Source organism: Pseudonaja textilis, chromosome 3 (assembly GCF_049901715.1).
Source record: "Pseudonaja textilis isolate UNSWEBS1 chromosome 3, rPseTex1.2, whole genome shotgun sequence".
NCBI lineage: Eukaryota > Metazoa > Chordata > Lepidosauria > Squamata > Elapidae > Pseudonaja > Pseudonaja textilis.
This window is the reverse complement of record NC_141992.1, coordinates 46781488-46805351: the sequence shown is the minus strand read 5'-3', so window position 1 is coordinate 46805351 and position 23864 is coordinate 46781488. Positions and strand designations below refer to the sequence as shown.

The 23864-nt window shown below is 37.5% G+C and overlaps 2 protein-coding genes across 4 annotated transcripts in view; one reads left to right on the top strand and one right to left on the bottom strand.

The window, feature by feature from the left end:
* Positions 1-12058, top strand: part of LOC113446105 (acidic mammalian chitinase-like) — an 18389-nt gene extending 6331 nt beyond the window's left edge. Inside the window, exons 6-13 of the mRNA XM_026715582.2 lie at positions 1597-1653; positions 4089-4254; positions 5891-6015; positions 6575-6698; positions 7515-7697; positions 8451-8567; positions 9214-9349; positions 11670-12058. Coding sequence (XP_026571367.2) covers positions 1597-1653; positions 4089-4254; positions 5891-6015; positions 6575-6698; positions 7515-7697; positions 8451-8567; positions 9214-9348 — 907 coding nt within the window. The 3' untranslated portion in view covers position 9349; positions 11670-12058. The remainder of the gene's footprint in view (positions 1-1596; positions 1654-4088; positions 4255-5890; positions 6016-6574; positions 6699-7514; positions 7698-8450; positions 8568-9213; positions 9350-11669) is intronic.
* The window catches only part of CIMAP3 (ciliary microtubule associated protein 3), a 25336-nt gene continuing 12719 nt past the window's right edge, over positions 11248-23864 (bottom strand). For all 3 annotated transcript variants that reach the window (XM_087929507.1, XM_026715583.2, XM_026715584.2), the window contains 4 exons: positions 22620-22718; positions 20935-21068; positions 16586-16703; positions 11248-13508 (listed from right to left, as the gene is read on the bottom strand). In XM_087929507.1, coding sequence (XP_087785633.1) covers positions 13437-13508; positions 16586-16703; positions 20935-21068; positions 22620-22718 — 423 coding nt within the window. In that variant the 3' untranslated portion in view covers positions 11248-13436. The remainder of the gene's footprint in view (positions 13509-16585; positions 16704-20934; positions 21069-22619; positions 22719-23864) is intronic.

Sequence of the window (23864 nt, the reverse complement as noted above, 5' to 3'; positions counted from 1 at the left end):
ACATCCCGGACATAAACTGTTTCAACTCCTTCCCTCAAAGCGATGCTATAGAGCACTGCACACCAGAACAACTAGACACAAGGACAATTTTTTCCTGAACGCCATCACCCTGCTTAACAAATAATTCCCTCAACACTGTTCAACTATTTACAAAGTCTTCACTATTATTACTATCTTCTCATCATTCCTTATCACCCATCTTCTCCCACTTATGACTGTATGATTGTATAACTTTGTCACTTGTCTCCTTATGATTTATATTGACCGTTTCCAAGTATGGTTTGATTGTTTACTGTACCCTATGACTATTATTAAGTGTTGTACCTTATGATTCTTGACTCTTGACTAATGTATCTTTTCTTTTATGTACACTGAGAGCATTTGCACCAAGACAAATTCCTTGTGTGTCCAATCATACTTGGCCAATAAAGAATTCTGTTCTGTTCTGTTCTGTTCTATATGAATGACATCCCTTTCCCCTATTCAGTTCTGAGAGTATCGGTATTTTTCTTTGTTTTTCAAATTATTTTAAGGATATTGTAGAGCTTTCTCTATAGTTTTGTGTTCTTCTTAGCTTAGCCAGACTCTTTTGATATAACTTTAGGAATCTCACTTTGAAGCAAGATGATTCACAATCAACTTTACACAAACCAATTGTATGTTTTATGGATGAAGGAACATTGGATATTGCTTGGAGTGGATATATTTCATAGGGATCAAACCAATATATGCAAATAACCCTTTTTTTACAGATATATCCCTAGTATATATATCCCATAAAATGGAATGTCTTAATTTAAAAGCCAGTGGTTCTGCTCTCTTTCTCTCTTTTACCATTAGGAAAATGCAAATGTTAGTTATGAATGTTTATATATATTGTTAGCCTGTTTCAAACATAAACAGCCAGCTGAGTATGTTGAGTATGAGATAGATGGACCCAAGCTTTTCATCTAGAAGAAAATAATAATTTAAAGAATCTTAGTAAATCATAATCTAACTAAAATAATACTAGCGTCAGCCTTGAATTTTTAGATTTGTTTGAGCAATCCAAATTATATTGGAAATATCAATGAGAAAGAGAAAGGAGAAATGCTGTTCTCTATCACTATTGGAACTGCCAGAGAAGCCAAGAATGTGAAAGCCTTTTATATTCTGGTCTATCATGTATGGTTTCTTTAATCGCTACTGTGTCAATAAATCCTTGGCACAAAGTTTTCCTCAAAGCAATACCAATAGCACTTAGACTTCTAAACTGCTTCACAGGGCTTTACAGTCCCTCTAAGCGGTTTACAGAATCAGTATTCTGCCCCCAACAATCTGGGTCCTGATTTTACTGACCTCAGAAGGATAGAAGACTGAGTCAACCTTCAGCTGATGAGAATCGAACTGCAAACTGCAGGCAGCTGGAAGTCAGCAGAAGTAGCCTGCATTACTGAATTCTAATGACTACACCATTACGGCTCAAAGGCTATTAGCTTGTGGTATACATATATAAGGAAACAGTTGATGGAAATCTTGGGATAATTTTTCGAGACATGCCTTATTGTTGATTGTCAATATACACAGAATGTTTATATTATTATTTTTGCTTTCCAGAAATAACAATTTACTCACATTGCTGGCTGTTGGAGGGGGAACATTTAATAACCAAAAGTAAGTGTTTTCTCCTAATCTTTTTCACTGAAAGAGGCCATATATTTGTAATAATGTGATTTTTAATCTGATCTAAAGGAGATAGAAAGGGATGGAGATTCCATCTCTGCAGCTGGGAAGGAATTCTGCTGGCAAAAAGATGATGGAAACCACATTTACATACACAGAAAGTTCTATGGAGAAGTCAAGCAAACACTGTTTATTGCTCAGTCTAAAGTATTTCAATTTCCCCATTTCTCCTATAAAGTGGATTTTGCTCTTCAACCTGAAGGCTTCACAGCTAATTTTCTATACTACTGCTTTCACTGGTGGAAACAAACAAAACAAGCTGAAAACTCTGACAGAAAGACAGTTTTGTCTTGGCCAGTTTAAGCTAGCTTGGCTTTGGAAACAGCAGTGAATCTATGTGTTAACTCCTCCTTTCCTGCAACATTACCCCTATCTTCATGTTACATTGCTTTATTGGTGATTTGTAATGAGACATTTAAGGCATGATAGAGAAAATTGAGTAAGATTTTTTTTCTTACTTGGTATAATTACAGTATAAAAATGCTGGGATAACTCCCCCCCTCACTGCCTTAATCTGTTTCCTGGTCCATGCTTGAATCAGACTTACATGCCTTTATCATACTCGTCTTTATGTTTTGCCCCTATCCCAGCATGGATTTACCAAGAATATAATCTCATATGCTTTACACTTTACTTTCCAATCTGTCGATGACTCAGTTGGGTGGTCTCTACTGAGTGGGATCTGCCTGGCTTTCATTGGCCATATCTCTTCCCCTCCAATCCCTGGACATTATTTTCTAATCATCAACTCAGAGATGTGGATTAGTTTATTTGTGTGACAGCGTTGGTGGTAGATGGCAAAGAAGGAGAGAAAGACCTATTTGTTTATTTTTGCATGGCATATGTTGAGGTAATTCCCCGTTAGGAGAATGAATGCATACAGGGAGACGTATTTGAGAGTAGTGTTTGAATAATACACACACAGCACACAGATACGCTGTACAGTAAATATAGGTTTTTATTTTCAGAAACGTTAAGCAAAGTTCAAACACAGTCCAAAGTCATTCACAGGTAAGAAAACCTGATCACAGGTTTTCAATCCAGGGATAATTACAATATCAAAGTCCAGTGTCAAAAATAGTTCAGTATCAGACTTACATCAAATCCAGGAATATCAAGTAGGAAAAATGGAACGGCAATACTCTCTAACAGAAAGAAAACACATACACTCACACTCTCTTCTGAGACTAAGTCTAAGACAACCCAGGTTTCTGGCTCCATCTTATGGATGTTTGAGTAACTACACCCAATTGCAGTTTTTAGCATGCTCTTAAAGAGACAGTATTAAAATTTATATCCTGGTTTATATATTTCCAACCCAAATACCTGTTAGGATACTTACATTCCTAGCACCATAGCTCTCCTCATTTCTCTGCTGTTATTTACTATGTTTTTGAACACAATGCTGTTCCAAGATAATACTGATTCTATATTGCAAAGGAGCCCAAATGATATCAAGTGTTTGTTAGGTTGTCTTAGAAGCATCGTCAAAATAGTTTCATGAAACTTGGCAATCTAGCCATTTATCAAAATTCACTTCTTACAAAAACTGGTGGATAATACTTTGATGAAGCCATAGGAAGGACCTTCAGACTTGGAGAATACGTCTCAGTTCTTCAAATTCATACATATAATGCATAAATACTCATTACATTTAATGAACTGCTAAAGAACAAAGATCTGGACCACACAATTCCTATCTAGCAGAAAACTACACTGTTCTTTCCAATTTTTTTTCATTGTTACTCTTCTACTATTTTTGTCAGAATTCTGTGAAACACCACTTCCATCACACTTAACAAACAATCCGCCATTCTGTAGTATTTGCTCTTCTGACATTTGTTTTGTAACAGGGAACAGTAACAGCATTCTTCTCATACATGTAAAACAAACTGCACAACTGTATTTTAATATATTCCTAACCTTATCCCTGCATTATCCATGAGATTAGACCATGCATCTTCCTCTTCTCGAAATTTTCTTCCTTCTCAAATACTCCTTTTCCATTCTGAATTACAAAGTTCTATATACCACAGTTATCAATGAGAAGACCTATGAATATTGATCTCCATTGACCATCAAGGCTCTGATCAGCTGAGGTTTTCACATTACTTTTTAATAAAATAGAATAGTTTACCAAATTAAACTGTAAATTGGGACATGTAGCTTTCCCTACAAACTCTGAAAATATTTGACTGAACTTGGAAACAAATGGAGCATTTTCTATTTTTATTTATTAAGATGGTTAAGTGCTGGAACTTGCCAATTTCTAACTACGGTTCATGATGTTCTGCGGAAATAAAAGAGAGGTCCATGCCAATGAACATTGAAAATTATGCTGTCCAAAAATAATGTATGTCTTCTAGATTTACTACAATGGTATCATCTTCAGCAAATCGCCAGACATTCATCTCATCAGTTATACCTTTTCTCCGTGAGCGTGGATTTGATGGTCTGGATCTGGATTGGGAATATCCAGGGTCCAAAGGTAGCCCTCCAGAGGACAAACATCTCTTTACCATTTTGATTCAGGTATGAGACTGAAAGCATAAACTTTTAATGGAAATTTCCATAAAAGAACCTTGTAGGCTGCTGTGGTTTGATATTCTGCAACGAATGCCCTTCTGAAATCAACAACAGTCAAACTGCAGTAAAAAAATTCTTTTAAAATTAAAATTGAAAATCAATTTCCAATTAAGATTTGCTATTCAGAATTGTGCTCTTATCACAATGTTGCTCTAGAACCCAGTCCTAGAATACATATTTTATTGAAATGATATATAAATAAAATGATAGCATATTTTTGAGCATGTATGAAGTACTTATGTATTTATAGATAGCCTCTATTTATTTAGAATGGCAAAATACATAGTAAGAGCAAAGGTAGGACTGAAGTTCCAACTTAGTTTTTGTATTATTTACAAATATTCTTATACTCTTTCATGACTAACAGTACAATTCTGTGCATGTCTACAGAAATAAGTTTGACTGAATTCAGGGATGCTTTTTTTCCAAGTTAAGAGCTATAGGATTGGAGCTTGAAGCTACAATCTGGAATGCACATCATTGCTCCTTTCCTGGGAAGCTGCCTTAGAACCTCCTCCACCTCTCCCTCTCATGTTGCAAAAGAGATTTCAGTATGCCCTTAGGATTTCACTATGCCACCAGTACTGTATGTTGGACTTAGAGGCTTATTTAGATTCTCTCCTGTTCCTTGTTTAGAGCATATTCCTCTAAAAGAGCTTGTATCGGTTAGTTTCAGGGATGGGTTTCTACCAGTTCGCACTTATTCTCTAGAACCGGTTGTTAACATTCTAAGCAGTTCAAAGAACTGGTTGTTAGAAGAAATTACAGGCCTAATCCTGTATGGAAGGCAGGAAGGAAACATCCTGGTGTTGCTTACAGAAACTGCCTCTCCGTTAACCCTTATTACATTCTTGGCAGGACTTCTCTGGAGTTTTTTCCCCCTCCTTTGCTGGTACTTTGCTTGTGTGGAATGAGCATTCAAAGTTACAATGGCACTGAAAAAAGTGACTTATGACCATTTTTCACACTTATGACTGTTGCAGCATCCCCACAGTCATGAGAGGCCAAGCAAGGAGATGCATGCCTCGATGTGAGTGATATTGAGTTGGCCACACCGAGCCAATAACATGACCACCAAGCCATGTCTACCACCTAAGCCACACCCACAGAACCGGTTGTTAAAAAAATTGAATCCCACCCCTGGTTAGTTTTCTAATTGATGTCAAGTAAGGGAAAGGAAACAAAATGTGAGTGCAGGTGGTTGGAATGTGGGAGTCACTGAAACATTTTGCTCTGCCTGCACTGAAAACATGATAGTAGTTCTACCACAAAGATTTATATATTGCTCTTTAAATTACCCAGTGTAAAAAGAAGTTTCAGTTAAATAGGCTATATTTATATGTGTGTATATTGTATATACATATACACACATGCGATTGTATATATGTATGTTATGTATATATAAACGTGTGTGTGTGTGTGTGTGTAAATATATACACATACACACACACACACACAGTCCTATGACTTAATGATTGATGTGTATGAAAAATTTCTAATATGAAAAACTTCCTTTGAAACATTTTCTGGTCTCTTGTAAATGAGCAATAGTAACTGCTGCTGCTTCTGTTTCCCTCTGCAGGAACTATCAGCAGGCTTTAGGGAGGAGAGTGAACAAACTGGAAAGCCACGGCTCCTGCTTTCAGCAGCTGTATCTGCAAGCAAAACAACCATAGATGCTGCATATGAAGTGCCTGCACTAGGGAAGTAGGTCTTGCAATCTAAGATAAGGGGTCCAATATGAAATTACAGTGATACCTTGGTACTCATCCTTAATTGGTTCTGGGACGCATTATGAGTACCAAAAACAATGAGTACCAAACAATTTTTTTTCATAAGGAATCTAGTGAGTCACAGGGCAGCTGACACTGACAAGTTCTAGCTTGTGCATTGAGTACCAAATGAACGTGAATACTAGGACATTTTCATGTCAAAATGCATTGAGTACCAAATTTGATGAGTTTCAAGGCAGTTGAATACTAAGGTACCACTGTTTGGAATATTACCTCTGCAAGATCAGATAATAGATAATAATGGGATGATGAAATGTTCTGTCTATCCTATCTCTTAGCAGCAGATTGGGGAAAAAGTGATATAGGATATTTCTGTGAAGGTTTCTTGACAGCTTTCTAAAGAGCATTAACTACATCCTGCTTTAGCTTACCATTACATATATATTTATGTTGCAAAATAGCTATTGTTTTTTATCCTTTTTACTGGCTGTTTGTTTATTGTTTCTTAATTTTTATTTTTAATTTGCAATCAGGAATTTTGATTTTATCAATGTGATGACTTATGATTTCCATGGAAGTTGGGCTTCAGTGACAGGACACAACAGCCCATTGCATCAAGGTTTAGTAGTCTACGATCCAGTTCCCTTCTACAATTGTGTAAGAAAAATGGCAACATAAAGATCTGTTACAGCTTTTATAGTACTCATAGTGGGAATTTGATTAAGCAATACAAGCATATGTAGAATATTGATGAAACTCAGGATAGTTGATGTATGTGTATGTCAAAATCAAAACACGTTTGAATTTTCTATGTCTCAGAAAAGCAGGATGCTAGCTAAAGGCTTATTTTTTTAACCCCTCATGCTAAAATTGCTGTATCACTGACAAAAGGCAAAAGATATGCAGAAGAAGAGCTTGAGTTGGGTACAATAATTAAGAAAGGATTAAGCAAGCTCTGACTGTAACATGACTTGCACCCTATAAACAACCTAGTAACTAATGGGTCACTTGAATCAGGAGCCCAAGTTAGTTAATTCATCTATTTGAATTCTCATTTTTTTAAACTTACAAAGCACTAAGCATAATATGCAAAGATCATGATGGACTGAGCATGCTGTACACTGTAACCACTTGAAAGCATTTTTAATCATTAATTCACTTACTGAAACCACGGTATGATTGATAATCTGAACCTAGAAAAAGAGGTGTGTTAGCTCAGGGAGAGAGACATAGAGAAGGCTGGAACCAATCTTTTTTATTATTATTTATTTGTAAAAGGCATTTGCTTTAGCCATAGCTTCTCATTCCACTAAAATTGGGCACTAAAAGATGGGGCTATTTATTTGTCCATCTGATGTGATTTGCTGCTGAACAGACTAATAAATGACTATACTGTTCTTGATCTTCCTCTATCCTGTTCTGTACTGTGAACAGACTATGTGTGTATCATTTTTGTTTGTTTTTATACTGTAGGAGTATGCAATGAAGTACTGGAATGATAGTGGAGCACCATCTGAAAAACTGATGATGGGGTATCCAACTTATGCACGTACTTTTAGACTTTCTAGTACAAATACTAATGTTGGTGCTCCAGCCTCTGGTGGAGGCAGTCCTGGTGTCTACACTAAACATTCTGGTATCCTGGCATATTATGAGGTAAATGCCCTTCATTTGATTAAAAATTATAATTTCTTTAACTAGGTGGCAACCCCAGTTTTCCTTGGCTAATCTCCAGAAGTTAAGGTTTGGATTGGCTTAAGCTTGGATAGAAGATTTTCAGGAAATTCCAGGGGCCTTTGCTAGGCTGGGAGGTTATTAATTTACAAACTAACTTGCACAAGAAAACAGTGAGAAGCCAGCTTCATACTATTATCAACGTGGACCTAAGGGTGAACTTTCCATAGGTAAGATTATAAAATGGCCATGGATAAATTGTTCTCTCTCAGCTTTACTTGCTTTGTGAGTTTGTTGAAAGAGTAAACAGAAATATTTCTATGAATGTGTCTCTAAAATCTTGAAAGAAAGGTAAGGCAAAAAGATCAAAACTTAACAATATGAAAATCTTAGTAATATAATTTTCAAGTTTATTGGGAGCAATGTCGCAATTTAATTTACATTTGAGTAAATATTTACAGAACAAAATTGTTTGTTTACTATAATTTAACTCACTTAAATTGGGATTTCTTTCCCCACTAAAGATTAGAACATTTTCTTGGCTATCAGTTGAGACATCTTTTTTCCTATTCTTATTCTACAGAGATCTATTTTTAAGAATCTGCTGTAGGTTAAAATTTGAGCACACAATGCTCTTTAATAGCAATTAATTCCAATATTATAAAAACAGTTCTGCTTTATTTTGTTCTGTCTCTTGAACTGCTTTGACTAAACAGATCATAATCATTTTGATAGGTTTGTGCATTCTTACAAGGAGCTAGCAAAGCATGGATTAAAGAACAGAAGGTTCCATATGCTTTCAAAAATGGAGAATGGGTTGCATATGATGATGAAAAAAGTTTTCAGTTTAAAGTAAGTTGTCATTTTGTATAATCATTATTGAGTTACTGGTAAACCTAATTTAGCCAGATTTCATGAAATAAAATCATGACTAACTTCCAATATACAATGTACATAGAAAAGTTTCATCTGCTTATTAAAGTTATCATGCTGTTACACAGTATAAATTCATATCTGGGCCTGATGCCATTGAATAATACAAAAAAAATTTTTGTCAACAAAACCAGAGCATTAAGGCAGGATCACCATCTCCAAGTTGCAAAAATCCAGACAACTAATAAAGGGCTATAAAATGACAGCAACTGCTTTTTATTGCCATCTAGTGACAGTCAGAATTTTTGTAGCTCAGATGCACGAGCCCTATTTAAGATTCACATAGAACTGCTAAATTTTATAACAAAATATAGCATGAAGTATTTCTGATCAAATGTCCAGCCGACTATTTATGCATTCCATATATTAGCTATAAATCTAAACATCTTTGTATTCTTATACAATTTAAACATGCTCTTGTTTGTCAGTGGGTCAGTTTTTAACACAGTAACTGGAGCATTCACTTGGTCATCATAATGGAAGAAGTGATTATAGGGTTTTTCCCTTTTCAATATAAATTTCCTTCAACTTGGCTAACTCTAAAAGCTGCTGTTTTTCTTTGCAGACTGAGTTTTTGAAGAGGAAAGAGTATGGAGGAGCCATGGTCTGGACTCTTGGTCTGGATGACTTCTCTGGCAATTTCTGTGGTCGAGGAATCAACCCCCTTGTGAATAAACTAAAGAGTGTTCTAATGAACTGAGGTAATTTATTAATAGCATTGTGTCAATCTTTCCCACTGCTCTTCAGACAGATTAACTCTCACTTTGATTCTGAGATCATTAAGAAAAGACAATCCCTGCTCTCAGGTTTAAAATCTAAAAAGATATAACACAAAAGAAAAGGCTGGGGAGGTACCAATTCTTTAAGATAAAATGATAATATAATATCCAGTTATAATGCATATAGAAATAAATATTTGAACTTTTTTCAACTACATTATCTCATTAATAAAAAACATTAAAAATAACCAATACTAAAATATCAGTAATAACAACAAATGTTAATAAAAATAGATGACAGTAGGAAGTGAATTCCCAGGGCAGCATTACAAATCATTATAGTATCCTGTATGTGACAAAGATGTAACCTCATCTACACATTTCCTATCCTAAGTATAATGTAAAGTATAACATGAAAACTTCAAAAAAGACCTGGTAGGTGACTGAAGTTAATATTTACAGGTCCATATGGGAATGGCTATAATATAAATAGTCTTTGACTTACAACCACAATTGAGCCCAAAATTTCTGTTAAGTGAGAGATTTGATAAGTGAATTTTGCCCCATTTCTTGCCCTAGTTGTTGTGTGAATTACTGCAGTTGATAAATTAGTAACCCAGTTGTTGAGTGAATCTGGCTTTCCATTGACTTTGCTTGTCAGAAGGTCACAAAAAGGTGATCACATGACCTTGGGACACAGCAAGTCATAAATATGAAAGTTGCCAAGCATCTGAATTTTGATCACATGATCAAGGTGATGGTGCAAAGGTCGTAACTGTGAAAAATGGTCCTAAGTAACATTTTTAGTGCCCTTGTAATTTTGAATGTGTCACTAAATGAACTGTTGTAAGTAAAGGACTACCTTTATATGTAAGGCTATGACTTAGAATGAATTAAACAGTTGAAAGGAAAATATCTTGTGCCTCTGTAAAACAAAAAAGAGAAAAAATTTAATAGATCTGAGTAAATAGTTCTGATCTTCTAGACTTGAGCTGATGAACACATGCATGGAAGTGAAGGTGTATAAATGAAAGGGCTAAAACATATGAATTTCTCATGAATTAGTGGCATTTAGGTTGTTGTGGATGTATGTGAAAAGTAGAAATCCATGGTTTGGTGATAATTGCTTATTATGGTCCACTGAATGCCAATATTATATATGTTTGAGGGAGACACTGTGCAACAAAATGAATGAATGAATGAAAGAATGAATGAATGACCTAGGAAAAAACATAATACCATGAGGTGAGATGACTTTGGTGGTAAAGACAACAGAGCACAAAAAAAGTAACTGGGTTATTCAGAGCCCCAACAATGAATAGGAATGATTGGTTTCAAATATGCGAGTTAAACACAAGTATCATCATGGCAAAGCACAGGAATGATTATATGCATAGCAAAATAATTATCAATCTTTAAGCATGATTGATTTCATAGTGCATGAGGAAAGACCGAGAGAACTGATGAAGGATATAAGGTGAATAATTATTTTGATCATGGGATACACTATTATTTAGGCAAGAGTGACACTTGGGAGAAAATGTGCATGCTTAGAGTTGGTTGCCTCCTTATTAGCTCCATTCAGAATTTGTAGTTTTCCTATTATGAAATAAATCCTATGAAATTTCTGTGAGTCATTAAATTCTTTGCCATTGCAAGTGCTACTACTGGTAGTATATGCTGGGCCTAACTGAAAATGCTTTTGAAACATATACTGACTCTGAATTTGGAATGATTATCTTTCATGATGTCTTTTTATTTGAAAGGGAAGGATTGGGATGGGAAAAATTATCTGGAGGACTCATGGTATCCTTCTTAAACTTTAAAGAAATATTTGTTTAGTATCATATAATGTTAAAAGTGAAGGTTGGGGCCAACTATTAAACTCCTAAAGTTTTATTTGGAATAACAGTTACACATATACAGTACATACAATGGGTCAAACTAAATTAAGGCAATGGGAAATCCATTATTGTATTCCTACAGTTGAATAACTGAAAACATGTTTTTCCCAAACTCACACTTCTTTAGGAAACTGCCACTTTGCTTTTGAACAAAAATAAGTTGTGCTTACTATAGTTGTAATGTAAGCCCCAGAAAAAATAGCAACCAACAATTTAGGTATTATAGTGCAAACAGGCAAAGGGATTAATTCCTTTATGCTCTAGCGCAAATCTTATGGAAGGTTGCTATTAAACTTTTTTAAAAATTAGAAAGTCCTACCTCCACTCTTTTCTGGCTTCAGTTATTTTGCCTTGAAATTCCAATTACAGATAGGTTTTTTTGTGCATTTTTTCTATAGGTCTCTGCAAGAAGAATGGAGAGCCTACCTCATCCTCATCTACATATATCCCTGAATTATTTCTTGATCATAAATACTTCGTAGGATATAACATAGAGTGATTTATGTAACTAAATAAGCAGTGTCAAATTTTAATATTCAAAATCCCAAATTATTGTTGAAAATGTACTGTTGGGAAAATAGTGGTATCTTTCTATAGCTACTTCTAATATCAAATTTATTTTCTGAATTTTATGATAATATTAGCAAAAATTAAATGTGGTGCATGCTTCGTTACCCAACCTGAAAGAAATAAAATAACATTCAATGGAAGACTAACAAGTCGTCTATTTTTTCCTGTTCAGGTAATGTATTTCTTTGAAAAAAATATTAATAAATCAATGACTCAATCAGTTGCTAAGTTTCTTTTACTGTAATATGTTTGCAGATGTTTGGTTATTAACAGTAAATTACCAATTACTTCAATAAGTGGATGACTGGATAGAGAGAGGCAGGATTTATGCTGTAAAGATGTTTTCCTAGTGTGGTATATTTTACAAAATTTGAACCAAAGTATCCTTGATGAATGGGCAAGGGTTATGAGAATTACATAATCAATATCTAAAACACACTAGAATGGGAAGGCTACTGTAGGATTGAAACTGAAATTTGGCAATCTATAAATTATTTCTATTTTGTACAAGTGGTTTTGTATACCTTCTAATCTAAAGCTGCTGGTTTACAAGACACACAATGGATTCCATAAGGCTTTATATGAAACTTCTAAATGAAATCTAATTTTTTGAGAAATCAAGCATAAGAGGAACTTAAAGAAAACTTTTTATACAATGGTGTGCAGAAAAGTACTTAGGTATCCTGCTACATCAGCAGAGCAATTGTCTGCTATGACAGTTTGGTATATTATCTCATAAAACTGACTAGAAATTGTAATACGTTTTATTTTATTACTCATGTGTTTTCTCTCATACTGCAGAGTACAGAAGGTAAAAGTTTGCATGGTACAAATCTAGTTCCTAACTATAAAAGCTACAGCTCAATTCAGGTTGAGTGAAAAGCATCCTACAAGAATTTAGCATAGAAGTCTTTCCTCAAATGGGAAATCTCTGTTTCTTGTTCAGTATTAATTAAGTTTGTTTTCTCTGCAGCAGCAGAGAGAAAAGAACATTGTGCTGAAATACTTGCATATATATTCCATAAAAGTTCCATTCTGAGTCACATGCAGGATATGCAGTGCAAGAAATGGTATCATCTGCAGCAGATCATATGGCACATACTTCTAATACCTTTGTATTTAAAAAAAGACACTGGCCAGTGCAATGGAGTAGCAGGACAAAATATTTGCAATTTTAGGTTTTAATCAATACATGCTTGATCCCATAATAATTTCTCGAATTTGGCATGACTTTTGTGAGCATTACTACCTTAACTCTCAAACTGATATATCAATAGAGATTATACTTTGAAAATCTGCATTTCTCTTAAGCTTTTTTCTAACTAAACTGTTCAAAACCAGAAACATTTTAACAGGTGTGGCTGTTGGCAAAATCCAAATTCCTACATTTGAAGCAACTTCCAAATAATAAATGTTTTATAGTGAAATAGTGGAGAGCATTAGGAAAATAGAAGCATTTAAAAGGCTAACAAAGAAATTCTTTATGAAATAGTATGTGAATCCAAGTAACATATTAATTAAAATGTTCATTAGAAGTAAAAGTAAAAAGTAAATTAATGGTCTAAGCATGTAGGAGAGGAAATATCTTCAGCCAATTAATCACTGTAATATATGCTCAGGTAGGCCACCAGATTCCGATATTTCTTGAATTCTTTATCAGAAAGCAGCTGAAATGAAAGTAAAAAATATTAACTGTACATAATTGCTGTCCTATTGTTATTACTAGCTCAATAGCCGTGCTTTGCTACGAAACTATGTGCTCGGGCTTATTTTTTGGGGAGGAAAATAGGGGGGGGAAATTCTGCCTCTGCCTACCAACCTCCATCTGTATTCATCTGGCTAGTGTTCTGTCTGTGTGGAGAGTTGAGGGCTGTTTGGAAACTGAAACAGTATTTGCTGTGTGAGCAAGGAGACTTCAAGGAGCCTGGGCATGGCATAGCTCAACTGTTCTGTACTAAAGCTGCTAGGTGCTGTGAAACTAAAACTGAAAATCCTCTCCTCTGCTTGTGTTTTGCATTTGGAACAGATTTCTTTTCAGTTGGGGAGGGGAAGTAGAACTCCTTAGCATTCTTCTTCTTCTTCTTCTTCTTTTTCTTCAGCGTTTGTCTCGCGCTCGGGCGAGGTCCGCTAACGTCCTTGAGTACTGCTTCCACACCTCTCTGTCTGCCACGCGTGTCGGGTCTGCCTTCGCGATCTCTAGATCGGCCTTGATCGTGTCCATCCAGCGTTGTTTAGGTCTACCACGCGGTCTCGCTCCTCCGACAGTCACCTTCATTACAGATTTGATGATGGATTCTTCCTTGGCGCGGCTCACGTGGCCGAACCATCGTAGCCGGGACTGCCTCATGACCGTGGGGATGGGCACGCGTTGAACCGTCTACGCACTTCTTCGTTCCTGACGCGATCGAGTAGGGTGAGGCCTACCACCATCGGAGCATTCGCATCTCCATTATCTGGAGTCTGCTTTCGACTTCTTTGGTCGTCGGCCAGCACTCTGCGCCGTATATGCCACGGGCGCACCACAGAGTTATAGATTTTCGCCTTCAGGCACGTGCATCTTCTTGTCACAGAGGACGCCCGTGACGGACTTCCATTTGCCCCACGCTGCATTGATCCTGGCTGCCACCTCAGTTTGTAATAGGCCTTCTTCCCAAGAGTAGTTCCCAGGTACTTGAAGGTGGAGGCGCGCGTGCAGCTCCTGCCCGCTCACGTGGATGGAGCCTGTCATTTCATTGTCAGTGGTCAGGTATTCAGACTTCTTTAGGTTCAGCCGGAGCCCGAACTGCTCGAGGCGGTCGTGCCACTGTTGGACTCGGTGCTCGAGTTCAGCCTTGCACAGGTTTGCCAGGAACACATCATCGGCGAGAGCAGCGTCCATGGGGCGGGCGTGTACAGGTCGTGTGTACTGTGTCCATCACCAGAATGAACAGCAGTGGTGAGAGAGCAGAGCCCTGGTGTACGCCGGACGGTAATATTAAACTCTTCTGATATCCCAGCTGCCGCTTTTACACGGCTTTTGTGACATCTGTATAGGAGTTGGACCCATTGTACGAGCAGCTCAGGCACGCCGTGATCTCGTGCAGTGCGTACCAGATGAGATCGTGCGGGACACGGTCAAGGCCTTTTCCAAGTCTAGGAAGGCGGTGTGGGCGGGATTTTCTTCTCTCTGTGAGCCTCCATCAGCATCCGCACACCGAAGATGGCGTCGGTGGTGCCGCAGTTCTTGATGAATCCAGCCTGGTTGACGCTGATGTCGACGATGTCCCGAATGCGCTTATCAAGGACGCGCGTCAAAGATCTTCATAGTGTGTGACAGTAACCTGACCGGTCTGTAGTTGGAGCAGTCCGCTGGGCTGCCCTTTCCCTTCCAGATCGGAACAGTGGTGCTGCGGTACCAGTCGTGTGGCACTTTTCCGTGGAGACGATGTTGTTGAACAGCTCGCACAGCCACAATGCCGAGCCCGGTAGTGCCTTTTTCCAGAAGTCGGCAGGGATGTCGTCTGGTCCTGTTGCCTTACCGCTTTTCATGGCCTTGATGGCGTCCGGCGACCTCGCTGGCATAAATGCCTGAGACTGGGCCTTCAACTGGGTCACCTCGCGGGTTCGTGGGTGTGGGAACTCCTCGGTGGAGATCTTCTCAAGTATTGCCGCCACCTCTCCGCAGCGCCTCTGGGGTTGACGATCAAATTTCCCCTTTCGCGCTGATCCCATGAAACTGGTCAATGTCCAGGGTCTTCCTGTGTCTGCTTTGGCTAGGCGGTAGATCTCATTCTCGCCTTCGCGTGTTCAGCTTCTCGAGATGTCATCGTAGTGGGAGCTTCTGGCTGTCGCTACTGCTTTCTTGGCTGCCTTTTTGGCCGCCTTGTATTCGCAGAGCTTCTCGCTGGTCTTGTCCTGAAGAAAGGCCTTGTAGAGCCGTTTCTTCAGGTGTACGGCATCTTGTACTTCCGGTGTCCAGAGCCATGTATCTCGTTCGATGCGTCTCCGTCCTGGCTTGGTGCAACCAAGCTGTTGGCAGCCGGCAGTGTGAACAGTGCTCTTCAGCATGGACCCACGCTTCCTGTGGCCCGTCGACCATCTGCAGGAACTGCTCCGGTTTGATGAGGGGTCCCGCCATCTTCTTCTGGTTCCACCACTTGATTCGTGGCTGGTCTGCATTCCTTTTGTCAATCCTGGTCTTGGGCTTGCTGATCCTGATCTTCGCCATCAGCGGCCTGTGCTGACTGCTCGATTCGCATGCGGTACACCTTGGCGTTGAGCACGCTTTTAGCGGCTCTTCGTCGTATGCGATGATGTAGTCGATCTGTGTGTGGTGGCTCCCGTTTCTGCTATGGTAGGTGAGGAGTTGAGATTCCGCCTAATGAAGCAGGTATTCGTGATGGTCATATCATGGGAGTCGGCAAAGTCCAGGATTAGAGCGTGTTAATAATAATATACGAAATACTATTGCTCTGATGGTCATTTTGAAAAATCCTTTCTTAGTCAGCACCTAGAAGCCAAGAGGAACATATGTGCCAACTTGATGCCAAATCATGATATCATTTAAATGTTAAAATAAGAAATGAATAAAGTAATTACTGTATAATATCCAGACCATCTGTTCCTGCAACAAACAGCCTAGTAGCTATAAGCTACCACACGATTTTTTGTAAGCTGTTGCTCAAGGACAAGAAGATATGTTAATCTATTTCAAGAACTGAAGCATTTCTATCATTCCAAACATTCTTAACCCCAAATTTCACACCTCGGCTCTGAAAGTTCTTCTCTGTGGCATTGGAACCAAAGACCAGTCTGGGGGACCAAACTTCCCTGGCCAACTGACATGTCTGTGTGGCAACTTGTATGGGTTGTAAGTTCCAGGTCTGAGGAGACAGGAGAGAGAACAGACAAGTTCTTCAAAACATGTATTTTCTGTTATATACAGGTAGTCCTCAACTTACAACAGTTTGTTTAATGACCATTCAAAGTTACAACAGCACTGAAAAAGTGACTTATGACCATTTTTCACATGTATGACCGTTCTGGAGTCACCAGGGTCATGTGATTTAAATTTGGATGCTTGGCAACTGACTCATATTTATAACCACTGCAGTGTCCCAGAGTCATGTGATCCCTTTTTGCGACCTTCTGACAAGCAAAGTCAATGGGGAAGCCGGATTCACTTAACAACCATGTTAGTACCTAACAATGGTAATGATTCACCAAACAAATGTGGCAAGAAAAGTTGTAAAATGGGGCAAAACCCACTTAGCAAATTTCTTACTTAACAACATAAATTTTGAGCTTACTTGGGTTGAACGTCTTGGTAATACAGGGATAACTGGTGGACTTTCCTGTGCCACCTGCTCCTGTTCTCCTACCTCCTCTTGTGCCTGTTCTTCCTCTTTAATGGCTATTCGTGGTTTACTTATTTCATCTTTAGGGACTATTTGGGTGTCAGTAATAATATTGGGTGGGATTCCTGTTCCAGTTTATCCCACCCAATGTGCTACAATAAACATGAGCTGTGCCTTGATCCCAGAATCTGAATGATCTATGTTTGGCCTCGTAACCCACAAAAAATAACTTCTTAGCGCTATGTTGCCCTTTCAGTCTTACTTGTGAGGGAATATGCACCCATGCTGGAGCTCCAAATGTGTATAGGTAACTTAAATTTGGTTTTCTGCCATGCCAGCGAGTGAATGGCAATTCACCAGTTATTGTATTAACTACATTGTTTAAAACATGGTAACTACACATTATGGCCTCACCCCACAGTGTTTCAGGTAAAACTGAATCAGATAACACAGTGCGAGCCATGACTTGTAATGTTTGACCTCTTCATTCTATAAATGAGTTATGTTGTGATCTGTAAGGTGCAGAACGTTTATGCTGGACACCAGCCAATTTCAACATAGTTTGGAATCTTTTGTTAACAAACAAAAGTAACTAAAGTAATTACTTTACTTTTCATTTTTCTCTCAGCAAACCTTAGCCAGTTAAAGAAATGTTGGAATATTTCTGTTTTGTTTTTCATAAGATAGCAGAAACTGTAACGTGAGTAATGGTCCATAATACTCAAAATATAACAGGCACCTCCTAAACTTGGTTTCTTAGGACCAGTTATGTCAGCAAACACAACCTCTAAAGGTTCTTTGGTTTTAAATCCATTTAGTCTATTTGCAGGAGTAACCTTACTTTTCTCCTGGCTAAAAGCATTACAGTTTAAATACTTGCTACATGGTTTCAATTTTACTCCCTCTGACAATTCAACAGTTTATTTGAGCATTTTGAAATTAATGTGCCCCAGACGTCTATGCAGTAAATGTATGCATTCATCATGTGGTTTAACATTGTTATAAACTGTGTTAGCCATCTTCAACTGGTCATCATGTATCACATATAAATCATTCTCTAAATTAGCAGTAACACTTTTACCCTTTCTCTATTATACAGTTATCTCCCCTAAAGGTTACTGCATAACCAATATTAACTAAAGCCCTTACTGATATCAAATTAAATTTCAGTTTAGGTACATATAACATAGTTAAATGTTCATTTATACAAGAACAATATGCAGTACCTTCACCAGATGCGTTAATCTTCCATCCATTTGCCAATGATACATATTGTTTACTCGTGGACATCTTTATAACCTTTTTCTATCTTTAGTAATGCATTGTGATGCTCCACTATCAACAACCCACAAATCATGGTTTACAGTAGAATTGCTAGACATAGCTAAACTAACATTCTTCTTGGCCTTCTGGTGATTACTAGTATTCTGTCTTTTCCCCTTCTTACAGAATCTAGCTATATGTCCCCTAGCCCCACAAGAAAAACATTCCCTAACAGTATAGGCAGTTGAAGACAAATCCTCTTCTTGTGGTTGTTCCTTCCTCAGTTGGTCCCTATCCAGCCATCTTCTTGCTTCTTCTAGCAATCTTCCAGTTATGTCAGTCAATGTCAGTTTATCTCCAGGTAGGACTTCCAGTGAAGATACGTAATCATCATAACTTTCATCCAATGAGGAAAGAATGATGTAAACTTGATGCAGCTCTGAAAATATCAGTTCTTTTTCATGTAGCTCTTGAAAAGTTCTTTTCATGAAGTTCAAATGAGCAAACATATCTCCACTTTTCAGAAGACGTGCTCTAACAGTTTACGTGTAAGATGTATGTGTGCACCTACACTGTCACAAACATAAATCCTCTTCAAATTCTCCCAACACTTAGCAGCAGACTCTTCTCCACAAATATGGACTAGCTGCTGGTCACTTGGTGTTAGTCCAATTATACAAAGAGCTTGTTTGTTGTTCTGTTTAAAGTCAGCATGTTTCTTGGCATCATCTTCATTAGCTATATCCCAAGCATTTACATCTGGTGGGTCTTGAACTACATTCCATAAACCTTCTCTATGTAGAAGTAGACTGCACTTCATAGACCAGGAAACATAGTTTGTTCCATCCAACCGGGTTATCAGTGATAGACTTGTTGAAGTGTCTTGTGCTATCTTTACCAGGATAGTAACCCACAATTAAACAATAAACAGCTGTCTGTATACAGTACTGTGCATTCACACCAACTCTCAGTTATCTGTGCCTGGTATGGCCTGGGCCCATAACCAGTGTTGAGGTAATTCCCCGTTAGGAGAATGAGCGCATACAGGGAGACGTATTGAGAGTAGTGTTTGAATAATACACACACAGCACACAGATACACTGCACAGTAAATGTAGGTTTTTACTTTCAGAAACTTTTAAGCAAAGTTCAAACACAGTCCAAAATCATTCACAGGTAAAATCAGTCAGTTTTCAGTCCAGGGATGATCCAATAGCAAAGTCCAGTATCAAAAAACAGTTCAGTATCAGACTTACATCAAATCCAAGAATAGCAGTCAATTAGGAAAAATGGAGGAATGGCAATACTCTCCAACAGAAGGAAACAGAGACTCACTCAGACACATTCTCTTCTGAGACTAAGACTAAGACTACCCAGGTTTCTGGCTCCATCTTATGGCCGTTTGAGAAACCACACCCATTTACAATTTTAGGATTCTCTTAAAGAGACAGTATTAAAATGTCTATCCTGGTTTATATATTGTCCAACCCAAATAGCTGTTAGGTGACTTACATTCCTAACACATTTTACTGATCACGGAAGGATGGAATGCTGAGTGAATCTTGAGTACCTGTTAGGATCAAAGTCTAGGCTGTGGGGCAGAGTTTGCCTACAATACTGCATTCTAACCATTGCACCATCAGGGCTCCAAAATAATTTTTATAAAGGAATAGGGTTTTTAAAAATTTTGCTGTAATATTTCATTTGTCTGTTTTCCCTCTTCTTCTGATAACAACAAATGAACATTTAAAAAATTAAAATATAGCTGGAATCGGGTAAAGGTTCAAAACTTCATGATGAAAAGGAATGCATTTTATTTAGCTCTTTAGATAGAAAGGTTCCGAGAATGTGATCTTACATGCAGTCAATTAATGGAAAATAAATCTCTGTTAATAATTTACAATCAAATGACATTTCAACTTAATGCAAAAAGTATGACTAGCAGAATAGCAAAACAAATATTTATATTTGGGTTCTGTTGTCCCCCCCTCCCCACCTGCACTGTTTTCAAATGAAAAAAATCTTGCATGGCTCATACAACAGTAATTTCACTGCTGTATTGGGATAATTTTTACATACAGTCAAGGTTAAGATGTATCAGGTTTTCGTCTCAACATAGCAAATTTTGGTATAGTTATTAGTGTTTGTTAAAATACTTGCCAAAGAGCCCCCCAAATAGCATAAGATGGCAATTATGCCACCACATAAATCCAACAAAATCTGTAAGTACAGGAGTCCCACTGACACTATGGGAGCCCCGTTGTGAAATATATTCAGACATATTAATGATAGCTAAAGATCACTTTGTTCCTCTGATAGATCCATGACTAACTAAAACCATACAATTTCCAGCTTATGCATAGTTAAATCCTTTTCAAAATTAAAAGAAAGCTCAAATATAAGATTTCCCCCGCCTATCCTCCTTAGTACTGAACTTACTTTATTTTTCAGGTTCCATTTCTAATAGCCATAATTTAAGAAATGAAAAACAGTACCCGGGAAAGAGCTCTCTATCTTGAACCTGCTCTAAAAACCGTGGTACATTGCTGAGAAATGGGAAATGAACAGTCTTATGCTTGTGTTCTTTGATCCATATTGACTGATATGTTGTAGGAGCAGGGGTCACATGCTAAAAAAAAAGAGAGAGAGCATAAAATAAAATTATAAAGAATATTGTTTGAAGTCCATAAAAACTCCAATTAGCTTTCAGTTTAATCTGAGTGATTAATCTTGATCTTTAACTCTGTTAAACCTCATAAAAATAGAATAATTTGTGAATTAATACATTGTAAATAAACCTGGAATGGTAATTAAAATTCAATTTAATAATTTTGTAAACTTTTGTGCATTAAGAATGACTTCACACACCAGGGTTGCAACTGTGTAATCCTGTAAAATGACATAGTTGCTTTAGTTTCATGTTTCTATTTAGATAGAGATCCTATGAAGGATCTCTATCTAAATAAATTCAAAATACTGCACAACCATATTAGAGATTCCTTTCTAGTTTGATGAGTCTTATTAGAATAATTTAATGTGCGATTGAGTGTTTTGGGTATATAAAATTGTCCAATTTAGGATATGAATGTTGCAAGGGGTTTGATTGCAAGGGGGCGTGCAAAAGCGCACCAATGTGCCTACCATCCCTGTCCTATTGTTTCTTTTTTTTTTTTCTTATATGTATCCATTTCATGCATTCATAACTATGTTTATACTTATACCTGTAATCTAATAATCTCTTGACAAAATAAATAAATAGATAAAATAAATAAAAATAAGATGGGTGAGGCAATGTCACACAAATAAATAAGGCTTGATTCACCTTCTCTTTCTGGGGCTTTTGTGAAGTGAATTGAGATGGTTCTTTGTTTTTTAAAAAATGATGTTCTTCCTATCTGTTTGCGTAGACCAGGGGTCTCCAAACTTGGCAACTTTAAGACTTGTGGACTTCAATTCCCAGAATTCCCCAGACAGCATGGAATTCTGGAAGTTGAAGTCCACAAGTTCTAAAGTTGCCAAGTTTGGAGATCCCTGCTTAGACATTAACCATTTAAACCCTGAACAAAAGAAACCTTTTATCTTTTCAATTTCATATGCTCAGTAAAGATGCCCCCAAACACTGAGGCTTTAAAATTATTGTCTGGACCAGTACTGTGTTCCATCATGATGAATTTCTTTTAATGATTTTATGTCTTTACAGCACAATATTACAGAGGTTCTTTTAAACTTAGTTATGGATAAACAGGGATGTAAGCATTAATTTGCTTTGAACATCTCTGTTCTCTAGCTGATTCCACAATCTAAGTATATCAGCAAATCAAATATAGTCAGTTTCACAGTAGAAAATGTGACAACACATAAAGAATATAAGTAATATAAACATTTCTACCTTTACTATTTTCTTCTAGAGAAGCATGAAACGTGAATTGTGAAAGGTTAAACTTTCTCTCAGCCACTCTGGTTTGTAACGCTGGCTATAGCGGAAATATTTTGGCATTCTATTTAAATTTAAATTTTAGAGTAGAAAGAAGCCCTTCCTTAAGTGGGACCCACAGTAAAGAAAGTGAATTTCCTAGGTGTATGCAAGGCACATTGGGTGCAAGAGTTGTCTGCTGAAGGATTTCATGCCTGCAGAACAGAACTCCTACTACAGAGTATATATACGGAAAATGTTTTTTACCTTGTTTATTATCACAAAACGTGGTGTTGTTCTTGCTCCCATGCTGTAACCCTTGATACTCTGTGGTCTTTGAGCCAAGTTATATATAAGATTGTTCCTCTACATATTAAGACAAATGCTAAAGTTAGTCTATACTACAATAATGGAAAAAACAATGTTTAGCAACATAATAAAGCCTGCAAAACTAAGATTTCTACTGAGAAGAAGTTAATAAAAAGTAAATTTTGGGTACTCTCAGAGAAAGCGTGAGTAGTGTAAAGAAATAGAAAAACAGAATGAGACTTATTTATAATATACACGTAACTAAAAAGTCAACGTTGGAGCTGGATGGTGAATAATATAATAAAATAATTATAATGTAGCACCCTACCGAAATTTAACTTTTTCTTAGCTTGAATTTTCCTAATTCCCTCCCCCCCCACCTTATTGGAATAATTTGAGCCACTTAGAAGAACAGCTGAATAAATGGTACACTCCATTTGTTTTCCCACTCATTATTTATTAAACCAATTTAGATAGCTGCTCATCTCACAAACAAAAGATTCTGGATGGTGTACAACAGAGCTAAGAATACATACAGTGTAAGGTATAAAAAACAAACTATAACAGAGAATAGCAGACAAAGGGATGTTAAGAATGATAGTGCTACCTCACTAGCTGACTCGTCTCTTAGGTTTCCCAATCCAGCTGGCATAACCAAGTCTTGAGGGACCCCATCCCTAGGGAAGGATGATCATAAATCTGTTCAATTTCGGGACTTCTGGTTTGAGCTTCTTCGGTGACAGACCGAAACCTCGTCTCTGCGAGCCTTCGATCCATGCTCGATGCTGGAGCGCCCCGAGCCGGCTGGTTTCGGGGCTAAGCCACCCTGTAGAGGTGGTGAAGAAGGGGGAGACTGCCTGCAGGGTTGAGGAGAGCCGCATCTCTCCTCCCCAGCTGGCCATTACTCCCTTTCCCGAAGGCGGTTGTAGCGGGGGTCAGAAATGGCCACCACAAAGAAGAACTCGAGTGGAAAAGAATGTGCAGGAGGAAGATAAGAAGAGAAAGTTTTGGTTGACCGGGTCAAACAGCAAAAGCAACAAATAAGGTACCCTGGAATTGAAACTATTAAAAAAAAACCAATAACATTGTTCCCTAAGAAGATTTTTAAGCTGCGAAGGAGAGAGAAAAGGGAAAAGATTTGGTGTTTTTTTTTCTCCTTTTCCTATACTGACAGCTAAGAGACTTAAGCAAGAAATTGGAAAA